This window comes from Pyxicephalus adspersus, chromosome 3, assembly GCF_032062135.1.
Source record: "Pyxicephalus adspersus chromosome 3, UCB_Pads_2.0, whole genome shotgun sequence".
Classification (NCBI taxonomy): Eukaryota; Metazoa; Chordata; class Amphibia; order Anura; family Pyxicephalidae; genus Pyxicephalus; species Pyxicephalus adspersus.
The window spans coordinates 130,858,242-130,877,073 of record NC_092860.1 but is presented as its reverse complement, the minus strand read 5'-3'; the positions used below and the strand labels follow the sequence as shown (position 1 = coordinate 130,877,073).

The window sequence follows — 18,832 nt, the reverse complement described above, 5'->3', positions numbered from 1 at the left end:
AGTTAATAAGTAAAGCAGAAATGTTTCTATATTTTTTAAAAATGTAAAGATGTGTTTGTTTAAACTTTATATATATGAATGTGCCCTAATGTATTATTATAATATATTATAATACATTTTCCTAACTTACCTTCAGAACTAAAATAAGTATTTAGAATTCTTTTTCATTTGAACCAGATAATTATGAAATAAACCATTTAACTGAAGAGAAAGTTAAGGGGGACATAAATCAGTGATTAGGGGATTACCTAAATGTTGCTTAGGTTCAGACTGATAGAAAGGTTGAAGAAAATGTAGCCATGTTATCATTGAATGTGGCTCTGCGGTTTTCCATTGGCAGGACACACATTTCTTTACCTCAGAATAATACAAGAAAGAAAGCTCTGGCTATAGTTTGTTTGGCTGCAATTAATCCATGGGTTAGTACAGTGGTCCCCAACCTTTTGGAGCTCGCAGACCACTAAACCTATAGACTCTGGACCGCCCATGTCACTCAAACTTCCCCTTAAGTGACATCATAATGCCAGAACCCGCCCACTCTCAGGCTCAGACCTGCGATTGGAGAGTGGGTGGGTTCTCTCCAGAGACACAACCCATCCACCGCCCTAAGCCTGCGATGCATACGGAGGACATGGTCCTTGGCTCTGGCCGGTGTCCCCCACCATGCAGGGTCCTTCTCCTGACCCCACTGGGGGGTGCACCAACCAGAGCCACTGACCACCGCTGGTCTCCATGCTCTTGCATCCCACCTGTCAGATGCCAACCCAGGGGTTGACCCTCAATCCCCGGTCCGTGGGCCCCCTGTCAGTCGCCACTAGTGGGCCGCAGACCGGGGATTGAGGGTCAACCTCAATGGGTTAGTAGACTAAACTGACTGGTATGAAGAGTAACCCAGGTTTGAGGTTGAGCAGTGCAACAGCTGGGTTTCTAGGAATAGGGTGCGAATCAATGAAGCCAAAAGCCTAAAAACCTTAGACTAGACACTGACTCTGACACTGTGGGGCATTGCCATCAAATATGAATAAACATGACCGAATGTTGGCAGATGCGGAAGGACAGGAATGAGAATCCTGGGGTAAATTTAGAGAGCTGAGATGGTATTTCATACTAGCGGGAAGGCAGTTTGAAATTGGTTTCTTGTGCTTGTACTTTAGCCAGCAGGATTAAGAGGTAGAACGGATATGTTGCCATTCTTCATCACTAGAATGACCAAATTCTTTCCCCAACTACACACAGCTTAGAGCCACAGAACCTGGGTGTATAGTGAAAAAAGGAAAGAGAACAAGCCTCTGGCATACGGGTTCTAGTGTGCAAATACGTTTGAATGTTGTCTTAGCATCAAGTTTTGGCACCACCACTATTTTATTATTACACTGAAAGAAGAAAGCCAAAAAATGAGTGAAGTGTAATTATTTTATTTGTATCAGTGCGTGGATTCCTAACAGCATACAACTAAAAACATATTATTGTACCAAAAACATAAATATATATACAATCGTAAAATGTTTCTATTAGGTTATATAATCTGTATTAAACATTTGTTTTATATAAACTACATTTACATTAGCGCATTTTATAAATTGTAGCAAACCTCCTGGAAATCTCCGTTGCTGACCTAGAGATGAAGTTTTCTGCATAGTACATTCAGAATAAAATTAGAATAAACACACAGTATACTCATTGCCCTATACATATTTCATGACATACATACAAGAAGCTGCATCATCATAAAACATTTCTAAGAATCAGTGCATGAAATACAGATTAAAAATGACATTCTCTGATTTTTTTAAGAATTCCAGGCTTTCCCTAAGCAGTGAAGTTATAAAACTAAGTTTTATACACTTAAGTATAGAAAATGTATATGCAGTGTTTATTTGAGCATTTTAAATATTTTATTCTTATCTGAAGTGAGATAAATTAGCCATAAATGTACCCCAAAATGATATTGGTTCTAAATTAAGGAAGTGCACCAACTTTTTTTTACCCCCAAAATACCATCTCATGTCTCCGGCAGTAGATGTGGTCATAGACATTATTTTGTATCATGAACAATATTATTGCAAGTGGCTTTTAAGACCTCAATGATATTGCAAATTGATATTGCAAATAATTCAGAAAAATACAGATTGTAGCATGCCAACAGTTTTACCAAAGTCTTGTTCAGATTTGGCATTGCGCACAATATTCTTCTAGCTATAGGCCTTTTTTTGTGCAGGATTGTTTTTTCCCAGGACAGTACGTACAGCTTAAATTAGTCCATGAACTACACAATAATGTGGTCTATCTAGTAGTTTATTAGCCACCAGGAGTTTTGTGTATGATCTGTGCAGCCATGTGGTTAAGGTTGGAGCATAGGTAAAAGAGGTTTACCTAGGGGAGGAAGGGGGCACATCAAAGTTTTAATTTGTACAGAATTCTGATTTTCATATCTGATGTTAACATCATGGGTCTAGAGAGCAGAAATCTCCATACCAACAACCCCACCTTTATGTCAGAAGAAGTAAAGATCCAAGCGTTAAAAGAATTTAGGACATGGGATCCCTGTAGGATTTTTAATATGAATTTGTCACTGTTTTACATATCATATACACCTGTAGGTTCCATGCATCATTGGTTTTGGCATTGCCTGCCATGGTCATTTCATAGCTGCTACTTCTACAGAAATAGTTGGTCTGGCTTGGAGATTAAAGTAAGGCAAAATACTGTTCATGTGTTTCCTCCTACTGATAGGTCTCTGTATATATGACTTAGGTGTATCCATTAACATGCACCTGCCTGGGTTTCTTTAGATCTGTTGCATATTTGGAGGCTTTACAAGCATGCTAATGTCACTGAATATATAGCAGTAGCCTGGTGTTATTTATCCTCAGATGTAAGAAATTAAACATTTCAGCCGACTTCCTACAACAGAATGCAAACTGGTGAACACTATTGGATGACAGTGAATGTGAGCAGTAGTTAGTTTTTATATAAAGTCATTTCAAGGACTTTGCTTACAAAATATAAACTCTCCCTGCTTACTTATCATTTTTGGAGTATCCGGTTTGTAGATCTATACTAATATAATTTTTCAATCCATTTTTGGTCTTCTTTACTTAAACTTTCATGCTGCGTGTAGTACTGTGGAATTTACAAGAAAGTGAGAGCAATGCATCCTAGGATTCTCTGAGTGAGGGAGCAAACTCACCCTCCACCCAACTCCGCACATCGCTGCAGGATTTTTTTGGCACATGGGGCAGGCAGGGTGCTTTTTAGGCTTTTACAATGACAACCCATAAGCAAGTCTTCCCTTCTACAGCACTTGGTACATTTGTTGTCATGGGGAACAATAAGACTTGAGAAGAATAAAAACTAGCTGTGGACCTCATAGAACTGTAAAGATATTTTACAATGGCAGTATATTTAAATGTACTTTTTATTTTATTTTTTAAGTGGTGAAAGTTCCCTTTAAAAGCAACTTCAAGCAAAATATACCACTAATTATTGGGATACTTTATTTGATAAACCATTTTATTATATTAGAATGAGGGAGTTTGTTCAGAGTTCACCATATTCTCAATCCTGTGTACCCAATGTAATCCTGTATAGCCAGAATTCACACAGCAACTCACAGGGTCATTGTAAGGTATTTTCTAAAGTTTGTGCTGTGTAACCCTTTTCCTGATCCTGTGTCATATATAACATTCACACAACCAAGAAAAGTTTGAATTCAATGAACATTGCCAGGAAACCTTTTAGTACTGATTTACTGTATGTAAGGGAAAGCAGTTGGTGTTTATTGGGACTTTTCCAATAATAGAAGCAGTTATTCTTTATTCAAATATTAACAAAGGAGCTAAAGTGGACTGGTGCACTATAAACTGGATAAAACATTAAGTACTAATCTGGGTAGAATCTGCCCCCTCTATTCATTTTATGTATTTACTTTTTGTCTCATGCGTCACTTTAGTTATTCTGGTGCGTCTTACCTCATTTTACTGTTTTCCATGAACCTGTGTGCACAAAAAGCACAATGGTCACTGGAATCTCCCCAGCCCAACAACCTATTGTACCTAACAGTCATGCAGAGAGTAGCTTACAGCAGCCATTAAACTAAATGAAATGTGTTAGCAATTGTGATGCATTTATACTTTCTTTTTTTGGCAAATGTGAACATTATCCTAAAGCTAAACATGCTCTATACTAGGCATACCTATAGTAAACTTCTCTAATATAGCAGGCATCTAAAGATGGAAGATGGCACTCACACTTTTGTGCCTCACATGTGGTCACTGAGGTCAGCTATTACAGGCCAAATTTGAGGTGTAGGGGCAAAGGACTAATGTTTTAGTTGTTACTATAATAATAGAGCACGCTGGAGTGTAGTCTGCAGACCTTAGTGGTTTGTAAGTCTCATGTAACCATTTTATTTTCATTGATTCCATTTGAAAGGTTCTGCACTTGCCAGGAGTGGGTTTTGTCTCGAATTATCAGAATAACTATGGCGAACCAGCATTTCTTAACCCTTCTATCATAATGGAAATGCTTAAATAACATCAAGGTCCAATGGAACTGCTGCTAAAAGAATTGTATTTTAAGCTTTCAGTATATTAAGGTGAACAGTAAACTAAGAAAAATATAATAATCGGAAATTGGTATCTTCAATATATATCTAAATTATTGGCCAGAATGTAAAAATTGTATTGTTCCCGTTGTTGTTCAGTGGAAAAGGGCCCCCCAAGAATAGTGATCGGTGAAAGAAAAAACACCTAGCATTGGTGAATATTAGAAGGATCCCCTATACTGATGGTAGAAGAAGGACCAAATTACATTTGTGGTCAGTGGGAATAAATATCTTTAAATTTGTGGTGAGAGAGCTTAAGAGAGGGTTCACATCAGTGGTTACTTATCTAAGAAACGGAAAGGGCTCATTGCTCAAGAAACACCCAGCAACTTCTATAGGAATAGTAGTTAAGAAAGGTTTCTGTAGACATTACTAGATTTACATTTAATAACAGCAGAACATGTACAAGCTATGCATTTTAACTGCACCGTTATCGGTGTAATAATCAGTTTCTTGAGATTAAAAGTTTTTTCATACAGTTTCCAATATATATCTTTCAGCTCATTTTTACAAAATATAGCATACAAAAAATACAGCCTTAGAAATATTCTTACAAGAAAAGATGGTAATACATTCTGTTAGACCTCTACTATTGGGTTTGACCATGCAAATTTGGTATTATAACTCCTTAGGAGACACAAAAAAAAGACTGTGTAGCCAAAGCTTTTTTCTGTTTTGGATCTTGTGGGGAGGTGTTCAGAACCCTGTGTTTCACTCGAGAAATTTTTCTTCACTTCATATCCCACATGTGCAAATGAAGTTAGAGGAAAAGTGTTCCTGTTGGAGTATCTTCATTTGCAAGCAGGATGGGTAATTCTCCCCAATGAGGAGACAGTAGGTCTAACCTTTCTTCAGTATATCCTACATGTTAAAGAAATAGTTATGCCCAAAGATAAATGGCATAACAGTTTCTTGAGCATCTTGGGAAGTCAAGTTCTCAGAATGAACGCAGCGCTTTCACTGTTTTGAGATGAGCCCCCTCTACTTTTATTTACAATACTTAATGTAAAATGCAAAAGGACAAAGTGGAGTGCCCCTCTGGAGTTGGAGTGATAGTCCATAATTGTATTGATACAATCCATAAGGGTTGTAACATATCTAGGAACTGTCACAAGGAGATATCACTGCTGGAGTTTCCAAAAGAGATAAGAAACCACTGGGCATCTCTGTCCATCAAAGACTGCCTGCAAATAAAATATTGCCTTGAGTAATCTGTAGCCACAATTCGGCTCTCAGGTTGTTCTTTAGCTATGAAGGTGCCTATATACAGGTGAACAGAAACCATTTTTAAACATAATGTACAGATCATCCCTTCTTGCTCCTTATCAATACGTGACTGACAACAATGATGCATAATGGACAAATCATAAAATGTCTGTAGGTGCTAGTATACATTATGTGGTCTTTGCATGATCAAAGTATTTGCACCAAATAGTTGTAACCTTTCAATATGGCCATACGCAGGTATGATAAAAATCTGGTAATCTTGCAAACCATAGGTCAGAATTTATGGGCAACTTAAAAACAGCTAAACATTGGGAGGTAACTTGCATTTTAGCATGCACTGCAAAACCTAAATTGAGGTTTGCAAAACTGAATTAATAACACAGCTGAAGGCTGTTTGGCTCCTCTATAGAAAGCCAAATAACATACATTATACAGAAATAGCTTATTCTGACATCTCACAAATCATATTTGCCTATCGTTGTTAAATCTGTTCCCAAGCAGTTGCTCAGTATTAGTTACAAAAGGATTGAAATTATTGAAAATTTTAAACGAAAAATGTCATGCCAAAAATCAATGTATGCTCCCAAAATGCAGATTAGGTGTATGTACAGATACAGTATGCAACTCATACATACGTCAGTGTTTTTCTGCTCCTTTTGGAACATTTTGTTGACATGGTCTACATGTTGACCGATGTGTTACAAGCTAAGGTCAACAATGACATGTTCAAAGATCTGAGTGTTCCCTTTAAAGCTGGAGGCAAAGACAAAATCTCTTCGATCAGTTGATACCGCTGTAAAAGAACGAGGGGCTTGGATATAGATCTCTTTGAACTTCTCAAAAGTCGTCTTCTCAAGATCCCACTGGTAAATCTGTGAAAAAGTATAATCACTACCCAATGCTAAGTAATGCCGGTCTTTAAAGGTAAATGGTTGTAATGCCATTGCTCCGCGGGAGGGTAGAGCCTGAATGTCAACAAATTGCTTTCCATTCCATTTCATGATTTTAGAGTCCCCAATAAATCTGGTCAATGCAATATAAAGTTCATCTTTCATCTTGAAACTCTTAACTGCTAGAACATCTTCCATGTTTGGGATGTCACTATGGGGGGTGAATTTCATTGTACTTTTGTTCCATTGCAAAATGAGAGGAACTTGAGACCGGCTGGATAGAACAAGATGAGGCTTATCATCGATTTCAACTAATTCTGCATCAGTGTCCCGAAACCATTCATGAAGAGACTGATAGGAATAAAACCCTTTACCATTCCACTTATACACTGTAGTTAGACCAGCCTTTGAGCTGTCAGCAATAACAAAATATGTTTCACCTTCAATTTTAAAAAGTTCAATATCATTTGGCTTGGATATACGTGAGACTTCAATATCTTGAAACTTGGTAAACTTGGCCCAACTTTCGTCATACTTGTATATGTGAGAGCCACCGAATAGCTGAGCTACCACCATGAATACCTGGTCATCAATAAGTATGGCTTTACATCCAACAATGGACTGACCTATCAAAAAAGAAATATAAGGTTATGTGTTAAAACATTTTAGTTTGTAAATTGACTTTTATTCAACTGGTGTTTTTTTTTTTAAAGTAGGACATTTAAATGAGCCTTTTCCTATCTTTTAAACATTACAAGGGGAGTTTGTGCTTAAACTGGGAAGCTGTAGAAGCTACTTCTGTCAAAAAAATATAACACTGTTCAGATGGAATAAATACCAAATAATTAGTTAACCAAGATAATTTGTATATTTGTCTGTTACATTTACCTGAATATTCTTTTGAAAATGAAACATAGTAGGGATGAAAGAGAGTAGGCATGATAGTAAAAATACAAACTTGACAAGCAAATTTATACCTAAATATTTGTTCCTAGTAACTTGTTAAAGTGAGCTATGTCTATCCAGTCTACCAGTACTTGTTCATAGGGGCTGTTGTATAGCTTCCTCTATCTTGTCGAAGTTATCTGTTCAAAGTATCCTGAATTTGCCCTAATCTCCTTACCCCCCCCTTCCCTACCAGGGCAGGCAATTATTATCTTGCAGGGCAAGAAAAATAAAGCTGTATGTTATTTAGCCAGCAAAGGTTTGAAACTATCATCGTCCATTTAAAAATAAAAATGCTACTTAAGAGATGATCAATAAAATAATCACACAGTACCTGTTATATTATCATAGCTTCTGAAGTTCATTTCAATGTGGTCCCATTCAAGAATCATGCAATTCTCCATACTTGGTTGTGCTATTGCCACAAAAACATCATTCTTATACTGAAACGTATCCACTGACACAGACTGATAGGTCAATATCTGCTGGACAACAAAATCTGCAAATAAAGTGAATATAGTTGAATTAGTGCTGTGCAAGTTATATGGATTCTATAAAGTGGTTGCTTCAGGCAGATTCTACATATACATAAAATATTCTATATATGCATCCTTTTTTAACTCTATTTCAATATTACATACAGGTTTTGTTACATAAAATTTTCCTTCGCTCCCCAATCTACTATCTTTAAATGCAATCTAAAAACTATCTTCGGGTATACATTAAATGTTTGGTAGGACACTTTAGGCAGTTACCAATTGGCCATCATGTCCGCCTGTAGTACACTATAATATTACCGCTTACTTGTTTTCTATCCCTTATCCCCTTAGATTGTAAATACTAAAGGGCACGGCTCTTTCTTCCAGTATTTCCACTACTGTTGTACTGTGGCCGGAAGAAGACCAGGTGAAGACCGTACCTGCGATGGAGCAAGGACAGGTGAGTGATGTTAAAAATTGTAATCAGCCAGGTAAGTTTGATTTATTGCAGAAAGGACATCACCTTCTACAATGAAGGACCTGCCTGGCAACAATTTTTTATTTTTTAACTTTAGTTCCAATAATGACTAACTCTAGATAGCGTCTTCTTGCAAGCATAGAAACCTAAATTTCTTCTGACATATTTGACAAAACTTCATCAAAACTGTTCCATCTATTATATCTCTTCATATATTAAAAAGTATTCATCTGAGACCTACCTGTTGTTATACATTCTGAATCAAAGCTTGCCACATCATTAAGTTTTTTTCCTTGATATTCGGGAGGACCATCACAAAGCACATCAGACACGGTGGAGTTTGTCATCTTTAGCCAAGAAAACAGCCATTTGGCTTTGCAGTCACACTCAAACATGTTGCCCCGTAAATCCCTACAACAAAAAGATAAAGGAAATAGAAAATTATTACCTAGTTTGCCCAAAATGATTATTTTAGGATCTGACGAAAACTTTAAAGGTGGGAGATCAAAGACTACATATCTTTGCATAACATCAAGCAGTTCCTTTACTGTTGAAACCAATTGTATACTTTTTTTGTAATTGTATACTACAGCAGTAGTGCAGTTCTGCCCATACCTGACATATCCAGTATTTTTATCCAATCAAAATCAAACCCACCCCATGCCATGGTAGTGGCAGGACAGCAGGGTCAAGACACTTGCTTTTGGATAATGTTGGCAATTCCCTGCCCAACTGTATTGACCCAATAAAAAGAGACATCTCATAGTCACAGGTGATGATGAGCAGGACTAAGGAAAATTTTACTGGAAGGTTTGCTGACCTCCCATTCCATTATACTATTTATTTCTAATTCAGCAAATTTTGTGGTACTGGCACGGAATTATTAGGAAGAATGGGCCAAATGACTAATAGTTAGTTTTCAAAGGTAAAAAAAGCACTATATCCTAAAATTCAGTGTAATTTACCTAAAAGGTTAATGAGTACGTGTCAGAAAAGGCAAGTAGGCATAGACAGGATAGGTCAACTTTAAGATATTTTCAGTACAGTTCATGTTCCTACACCATAGCTACTCATGTAATGTAATTCAACTTTGCAAACACACCAGGGTTGTCCAGTGAAGTACTGCTTGTTCATGGTTCTGCTCCAACTCCCCTACAAGAGAACGCCTTGACATTCCCATATGATTAATTAGCACCAATTAGGCCATTAGTCTAATTACTAAATTAGAAAATGCATTGTCTCCACAGAAGCAGAATCACAGATGCAGACTTTTTTTTGTCTAATTGTAGTACAAGGGTGTACATCTGCATGATTTTTATATTTTGGAGCTACTGCATTGTATTTTGTGAGCCAATTAAATTACTAAATTACACTTTAGTTTGTTTCTTGACATTTTCCTTAACTGCCTGATCCCTATAAAGAATTCTTTTTAAGGGGAGCCTAGAGTTTAGTGTTAATGGGAAATAAAGGATTTTCAGCAATGTCTTCACTTCCTCACACCTGTTTAAGTGATCTCACCACAGGGTATACCTGACTAAAACTCAACATACAAATATCATGGAGTCACTGATGTATAGCACAATGAGACCTATTCAATGACAAACTATATGAAGAGAAAGATAGACAGTACGCTGATTTCTTTTCATCTGGATGTAATATGATGTTAAATAGCACATTTGATGACAGGGGGCTGTCTGTTTCTTTATAGATAATAATTATTTTTATTCTTATGTATAGAAACTCCAGACATAATGTACAGAAGACATGCACTGCAAGATTGATTCAGACAAAATATTTCATTTGTAATGTTGGGGCGAGCAAACTGAAAAAAAAATGTGGGGCGCTCAAACAGTTAAAGCAACCTTTTTTATTCCTTATTAGTATTGATGTGTATTAATAAATGTGTGTCAAGGGCCTCTGCTGTAAATGTTGCAATAGGAAAGAATATTCATTTAAATGAGCCACCAAGCCCTGTCTGTCAATGCAGACAATAATGAACATTAATCAGTTTTTCTGACACAGACACGCATTGTGATGTGCTGCAGTATAGATGTATTGGAGCCACACTGCACTGTGTAAAATTTTTTACTATGTGTTAATACAGCACATAGGTTCTAAAAAAGTTTAAAAATAATAATTATTAGTAACAGTTGTAGGCACCCCTGACTGTGCTAACAGTTTTTCCCACAGCCTGCACTGCATAGCCTCCATGGCTGGGTGGCCATAAACATTGATTGACGTCTTTTATCAGCACCCACAACCCCTCAAAACAAAACCTGATCAGGGACCTGAGTTCTATGGATATGGGTGGATGGATATGAGTTGTATGGATATCATAGGGGGTCATTCACACTGATGCATGCTGATGGCGATACGCATTACAATGCATGCTTTACTGTGCATTGTATCAGTCAGTCATACCTTCTGTAAGTGTGGTATGTTGCAGTTCCATTTATTGTAAATGAATGGCAACCCAACACACAATTCAGTACACTATTATATGCATTCTCTGTGCTTTGGCTGCTAAAAAAGGGTCACATTTAATGATTCGCACAACGCAAGAGAACAATTCCTAACAGTTATTAGGTCTATATAATAAAAGCCAAAGTAATCAATGACAACATTTGTCATTGTATGTGCTTAAAGCAGTAAGGATAAGACAGAGAAGATGGCTCATTGCTTGCAATGGGTTACCACACATACCACACTGCTTTTTTATACATACCTACATTTGTATTGTGGATTAGCCCCTTACATTCAATTAATTAAGCCTCCTCTTTACAGTATATTAGTTGCATTATTTATGCTTTGGGAAATAGTGCATAAAAGTACATTAGCAGGTCCAGTGCAATATACTTATGAAGTACATTTAGAGCTCCATTAGTGTAATAGTTTAGAGGTATGTGTTGAACATTGTGAAAATAAATTAAAGCTAGACCAATGATCTCTCATGAAGTTTACGGGATAAGTAACCCCAGAGGATCATTGTAAACTAAAGTTTGAGTTCTAGCTCTACTGTTATTAATCAGGAAAATGTATGACCAAAGAGAGTGAGCACCTTTGAGGGAGAATGCAGATGTCTGTGGCTTTCATGCAATGGGGAGAGCCATTAGTAAAATTTAAGATCCAAAATCTCTAAGCCACTTGCCTGCACTCTCCCCAGATCACCCCCCATTTGATTTACGCTTATTCCATTAACTAGAGTCTCTTGTCTAGAATCTCATGAATTTTGCAGCCAGACTTATCCATCCTTCCCACCGCTCTTCTTCTATTGCCTCTCTTTGTAGTTTTCTTCATTAGCTTCCATTTCACCTTAGATTCAAATTCAAGCTCCTGTGTTTTGCTTTCAAATCCCTCCACAGTTATTGTCCCACTTACCTTTCTCACCTGGTAAAAAAAATACTCCCCAGCCACTCTCTTTACTCCTCCAACGACTTACCACTGAATTCCTCATCCATAATCTCATCACATGCACGGCTCCAAGACTTTTTTTAGAACTGCCCCAACTCTCTGGAATGGTCTTTTTCATCCTATTCGGCTTGCTCCTACTGTCTGCCCATTTAAAAGAGCACTCAAAACCCATATTTTCAAACTTGTCTACCCATCTTCTTCTGTCTCTTAAACTCTCACTACTTCCCACCATTCCATATCCCCCCTCCTACTGTGTGTTACCTCCCCACCTCTTAGATTGAAAGCTCTTTCGGGCAGGGTCCTCTCCTCCTCCTGTGTCACTGTCTGTATCTGTCTGTCCTCTGTTTAATGTACAGCACGGTGTAATATGTTGATGCTATACAAATAATGACTAATAATAATAATATTATACATACACTATGTACACATAATATATACATAATAATATGTTATGCATTGGATTTATTATTTTGCTGTCTTGTTCACTTATAGGGAGCATTTCTCCCTTCCTGTTCTGGTGACCATAATAAAATTGAGAAGAAACTCCTCAGCAGACAGGAACACAGACAGCAAGATAAATTATATAAAAAGTTTTTAATTAAAAAAAGTTGGATTAGATTGTACTTTCCAATCACATCACTGTGTTCTATACTCGATTGTTGACATGTGTTAGGTTCAATGAGTAAACTATTTTGTGCAGCATAGCGGCGGTCGTGAACCAGTGGTCTGCAAAGAAAATTTTAGTGGTCTGTGGCTCTGGCCAGTGCGTCTCCCAGTGGGGTCAGGTGAAGGACCCGGCTAGGCGGGCACACTGGCCAGAGACGCTGACCATATCTCCCGTACGGATTGCGGGCTCAGGTCGGTGGGCGGGTTATGTCTCTGGACACAACTCGCCCACTCTCCCATCGCAGGCTCAGACCTGTAATGGGAGAGTTGGCGGGTTCTGGCATCTTGATGACACGATGGGGGAAGTTTCTTCCCATTTGAGTGACACATGGCTCCCTGCATGCACGGTCCAGAGCACGTAAGTTTAGTGGTTCTTATGTCCGAAAAGGTTGGCGACCACTGCAGCAGAGCATGTGACAATGGAATAGGGTGCTATAGCACAAACAGGACACCATTGATTGGAGATGCATTGGGGTTCTATTTACAATGCATAGATCACAATACCAACACATATAGCATGTGTTGCTATAAAGCATGCAATATCTCAATGGTGAAATTGAGCCCTTACAGAACTGAAATACTTTGCTGACGCACACTTACTGTAAACCTTCATACTTACAGCTCGATGAGGGAATTTAAATCACTGAAGATGTCTCTTGGCAGAGTCTTAATGTGGTTATTGGCCAGAGAGCTGGAAGTAAGAGTGGAGTATTTATTACAAGCTGATGCTACAAGAAATCAAATAAATACAGAAGAAATTCATTTAGATAGACTTACAGGTGAGTGAGGTCTCGGAGGCCACGGAAGGCATGTCTGGAAATAGTCTCTATCTTATTTCCTTCAATAAACCTAGAAAGAAAGACATGTTCATTCCAAAGGATGGCATTGAGAAAATAATACATTAAAGCATGGCAAACCTCTAGAATGTGCAATAAAATCCTGAAAGCATATATGGAGCACAGCATTGATGTAATGTATCAGATCCCCTTTGTTAGTATTCTAAGAACCCCAGTTTATGGTGTAGAAGAAGAATTCCCAAACACTCCCAATGCAGGATCTTTGCTGTGTGAAATGCTTTTGTAAAAAAAAATGTTAGATGTTTTTGCAGCAATTATTGACATGCAAATCATGCTTGATAAAGCACATGATTTCAGAGTGACACATTTAGTATCTTACAGATAAATCAAGTTAAGTAAAAATGACTCTTGCACTTTAAGGATTAAATACATGTTTGGAAAGGGAATGAGGAATAAGCAGATATGCTTACTTCTTTTATCTCTGACACTTCATGTAGGTGACTGGGCTATCCCCATATGCAATGCAGGACTGCTGATCCTGCATCTTATGTGATGATACTGGAATACTAAAGTGGCACAGGAAAGCAGGCCTGAAGCAACAACGTGGGCGAAGGGGCCTCGTGACAGGGGGGGGGGGATAAAAGGACGAGCAGGAGAGGTTAAAAGTTCAGTAAAAAAAAAAAAAAAAAAAGAAAGGGGGGTGTGGAGTGGATAAAGTGCGGGAAAATAAAAGTATCAGATTGGTGATTGTGAGAAGGGGAAGGGAATAGACAGCATTTAAAAGAAGGGTCCCAGGGGTGGGGGCATCAGTTTTACAAAGCGCTTGGACTTAATGCTATGGCTGCAGTGGAAGATTTAATGAAGAGGCTGAGGCAGGCAGCGGAATCCAGGGGGACTGCATGGCTAGAGGGTCAAGTGGCTGCCGCCCTGGAGGGGGTAGAGGGGGTGGAAATGCCGAATCCCCCCCATGTGAGACGCGCTCGGCGGTCAAGGCCGCCGGAACGTTTGAGCCCCAGTATTACCCCGGTGGTCCAGCGCCGCCGCAGGAGCCCCGCAAGGGACCCTCCGGCTCCCCCCGTGAAGAGAAGATCCTAAGGGTCCTGTGGGGGAGCCGGGAGGAATCCTTGTCCCCGGCGGGACCCCTCCGTGGATCAGCAGCGAGGCGCTTCGCCGCGTGGCCGGTCCGCGCGCCGTGGGAATCGTGGTGCACCGGCGGGCCCAGAAGAGGAGCAGCTTACCAGTCGGGGCGCCGACCGGCGAGGAGAAGGACGGTACAGGAGGACGGAGTCCGGCTTGTTGGGAGCGGCAGTCGGGGCTCCAGCCCAGGAGGTGAGCCCAGCAGCATCGGTGGTCCAGCGGAGAGTGCGGAGGAGCGGATCGGCAGCAGAGGGACGTGTCCTGCAACCGGAAGGGCGGGAGCTGTGGGCGGAAGTGCGTAGAGCGACCCAGAGCGGAAGTTCAGGGGTTGTCATAGGGGGGGGGAAGTGACATCATCAATCAGGGCCCGGAAGAGGGCGAACATGGAGGTCGCGTCGCGGCTGAAGATCCGGTGACGGAGGGGGAGCTGCCGCAGGAGGAAGAGGAGGCAACGGGAAGATGGCACTGCGGCCAGGAATGCGCTGGGATCATAAGGACATCAGCCTCTGGATGCGACTTATGACGTCGGCAAGGATGGGGCAACAGCCCTTTCAGGGTAGTGTCGGGGGTCCAGGACCAGCAGGATCCCTGGCAGGTAAGAAAAAGGGTTTGTGCTGGTTGTTCAATGAGGGGACCTGCAAATTTGGAACCACATGCCGTTTCAAACACGAGTGCTCCGTATGTGGGGGAGGGCATTCAGGCTCCCGTTGCTCGGCTAGGGGTAGGGGGCGCCCTGGCGAGCTTGCAGGAAAAAGGGATGACTCCGGTGAAAGTGGAAAGAATGTCCCCTTTTCTAGGTAGGTATCCTGTTCAATCGGCAGTGAGAACTTTGGAAGAGGGGTTCAGGGTGGGTTTCAGGATACCGTGTAATTTGGTAAGTATACACAGGGTGAAGAGGAATTTGAAGTCGGCATTGATGAATCCTGAGGTGGTTACTGGCAAGCTGAACAAGGAGGTGGCCCTGGGTCGTATGGCGGGCCCCTTTAGGGAGTTGCCATTGGAGAGGCTGGTGGTTTCTCCTAGTTTTTGGTTGCTTGGTTGTTGTTGGAAAGGGGAATTTTTTGTGGACAAATGCTTGCCGATGGGTTGTTCGATCTCTTGTTCTTTGTTTGAGTTGTTTAGCTCGTTTCTTGAATGGGTGGTGAAAGATATTTCTGGGGTCCAATCTATTATTCATTACCTCGATGATTTTTTGTGTGTGGGCCCCGCTGGCTCTTTGGTTTGTGCCAACTTAGGTACATTGGAACATGTGGCGGAGCAATTTGGGGTGCCGTTGGCCAAGGATAAAACCTTGGGTCCGACGACAGAACTGTCTTTCTTGGGTATAGTCCTGGATTCTGTCCGAAAGGAATGCAGGTTGCCGGAAGATAAATTGAAAATTTTGAAGGATGAGGTGGAAAAGGCTTGTTGCATTGAGAAGATTCGGTTGCGGGATTTGCAGTCGCTTCTAGGTAAGCTTTTGCATGTAGGATTATGCCTATGGGCAGGATTTTTAGCCGGCGGCTGGCTGCTGCAACAGCAGGCATAAAAAGGCCGGAGCATTTTATACGGCTCACGCGGGTGCTGAAAAGGGATTTGATGGTGTGGCGACGGTTGTTGGATCATTATAACGGTCGATCGTTGTGGCTGGAATCTTCAGTAGGCAATGAGGCATTTGATTTGTGGACTGACGTGGCGGGTAGCACAGGTTATGGGGCTTACTTTGAAGGGCGCTGGAGTGTAGGTAGGTGGCCGGAAGACTGGCAACGTTTAGGGCTGTGTAAGAACCTGGTTTTGCTTGAGCTTTTTCCAATCGTGGTGGCTTTGACGTTGTGGGGTGATTTCTTAAAGAACCGGAAGGTTAGATTCCTTTGCGATAACATGGGGGTTGTGGAAGTAATTAACAATAATTCTGCGTCTTCTCCGCATGTTGTGTGTTTATTGCAGCATTTGGTGGTATTATGTTTGCAGCTGAACATTCATTTGAGGGCGGTGCACGTGCCGGGGTGCGAAAATGTAATCGCGGATTCCCTCTCTCGTTTTCAGTGGGAGCGTTTTCGAGAGGTGGCTCCAGAAGCGGAAGAATGGGGGACCCCTTGTCCGGCGGAAGTCTGTTCAGTGGTTTGGGGGCCATTGCTGGGCTAATCAGGAATTCGGTGTCAGTTGGAACTTGGATGGCATATGTCGGTATTTGGAAGGAATGGGTTGGCTTTGTGGACAGGTATGGGGGTTTTGGGGTTTGTAAAGGGGGGGAGGACGCAGTATTGTCATTTCTACTGTGGAATTTCCAGGTGGGGGTGTCTAGTTGGGTTATAAATAGAAAACTGGCGGCATTAGCCTTTTTATTCAAATTGTTGGGTTGGGAAGACAGCACAAAATGTTTTGCTGTGCGTCAGGCGCTGAAGGGTTTGCGGAAGGGTGGTGTGCGGAAAGATAAGAGACGACCAATATCTTTTGTTATGTTGGAAGACATCTGTTGTAGTCTGGGGGTGGTGTGTTTTAGTGAGTTTGAGAGCGTTCTTTTTCGGGCTGTGTTTGTGTTGTCCTTCTTTGCAGCATTACGTGTGAGCGAAGTGGTCAGTCCGTCTAAGTTCAAGGAAGGAGGTCTGCTGTGGGAAGACGTACGGTTGGAGGGGCAGCAAGTTGTGGTGTGGATCCGCAGGTCTAAGACTGATCAGGTGGGCAGAGGGGCTCGATTGGTGCTACGGGGGCTGCAGAGGGGTGAGCTATGTCCAGTGAAGGTGGTGGGTGAGTACCTTGCTGTGCGGCCAAGGAAGGGCGGTCCTTTTTTCCTGCATGAAAATGGTTCCTGGGTGACTCACTTTCAGTCTGTGGCGGTTTTTCGGAAATGTGTGGCGGCTTCAGGGAGGAGACCAGGTGAGTATGCCGCTCATTCTTTTCGAATTGGTGCGGCCACAGAAGCAGCCAGGGGTGGTTTGGGTCAGGCTGCTATTCAAAGGATTGGTCGGTGGAATTCACAGCGTTTTAGCTTGTTTGTTAGACCGCACTTGCTGTGAGGTTGGTCGGGAGATTGGACTTGGGTGTCAGGGTCAATGGGGGGGGGGGAGAAAAGGGGGGTTTTGGGGGGGGGTTGTGTAGTACGCTGTTTAATATGAGACTATTTGGTTGTTTTTTGTTTTCTATTACAGATGGGCCTACTTGTTTGGTGTGGATCTTGGGTCACTCGTATGTTTATTGGGGGGCCCGAAGGGCAGATATGAGGAGGAATGGTCGTCAAATGGGGTTGGACAGGGTTGAGGCAAGGGTACGGTGGATTGGGATTCCGGGTATGCAATGGCGGAGGGTGGTTCGTGGTTCTCGAGGTAAAAAGGTATGTTAGCCTGGATAGGGTCCCGGATGTGTTGTTACTGCATGTTGGTGGGAATGATTTGGGGGCGCGGCCTATGCGGATTTGATACAGGACATCAAGTGTGATTGTTTGCTCTTGAGAGATGCTTTCCCCAACACAGTTCTGGTGTGGTCTGAAATGGTGGGTAGGTTGGCCTGGCGTCAACCTCGGTCAGTGGTGCGGGTGAACAGGGCTCGCATAAAAGTCAATAAGGAGGTGGGGCGTTTTTTGGTACGGATCGGGGGGTTGGTGGCCCGTCATCAGGAGTTGGAGTCTGAGTTGGGGATGTTCCTGCGAGATGATGGTGTGCATTTAAATGCTGTGGGTACTGACCTGTGGTTGCTGAGTCTGGCGGAGGCCCTGGAACGAGCGGTCAGAGTGTGTCGGTGCTCGCAAACTTAAGGTGTCAAGTTTGCGGCAGTTGGCATGTTTTGGGGGGGTCCATGAAAGTTAAAGGTGAGGTAATGAAAATGGGGGGGCGCAAAAGAAAAAGTTTCGGATATTAAGGTGGGCCTTGCATAACACTTGGTTGTTGTGGAGGCTAAGTTGAAGAAGGAGATCCGCCAACTGTCCCTGAGACGGTGAATGGGTGTCTGGGGGCCTGGCGGTGGATCTGTAACAGAAGATGATGAAGGAACTAGGAGTGGCGACTTTCATGGACCAATGTTTAAAGGAAAATAGTTATCTGTTTTATTTTGTTGTTAAAATAATTTGGTGTTAATAAAGGGGCCGCTGCTGTGGCCAGTTTTTTCCAACACATTGGAGTTAGAGTTTTATTAAAAAAAAAAAAAAAAAAAAAAGAGAAGGGGGGGGAAAAAGGGGGTTGGTGTTGGGTGTTAATTGGTTGAACAGCGGGGACGGTTTTTAT

General features: G+C 41.4%; 1 protein-coding gene across 2 annotated transcripts in view; it reads right to left on the bottom strand.

Annotated features, from left to right (window-relative positions):
- Positions 1-1,397: 1,397 nt before the first annotated feature.
- The window catches only part of LGI2 (leucine rich repeat LGI family member 2), a 39,829-nt gene continuing 22,394 nt past the window's right edge, over positions 1,398-18,832 (bottom strand). For both annotated transcript variants that reach the window (XM_072406372.1, XM_072406373.1), the window contains 5 exons: positions 13,480-13,551; positions 13,322-13,393; positions 8,867-9,036; positions 8,003-8,167; positions 1,398-7,349 (listed from right to left, as the gene is read on the bottom strand). In XM_072406372.1, the coding sequence (XP_072262473.1) occupies positions 6,532-7,349; positions 8,003-8,167; positions 8,867-9,036; positions 13,322-13,393; positions 13,480-13,551 (1,297 nt within the window). In that variant the 3' untranslated portion in view covers positions 1,398-6,531. The remainder of the gene's footprint in view (positions 7,350-8,002; positions 8,168-8,866; positions 9,037-13,321; positions 13,394-13,479; positions 13,552-18,832) is intronic.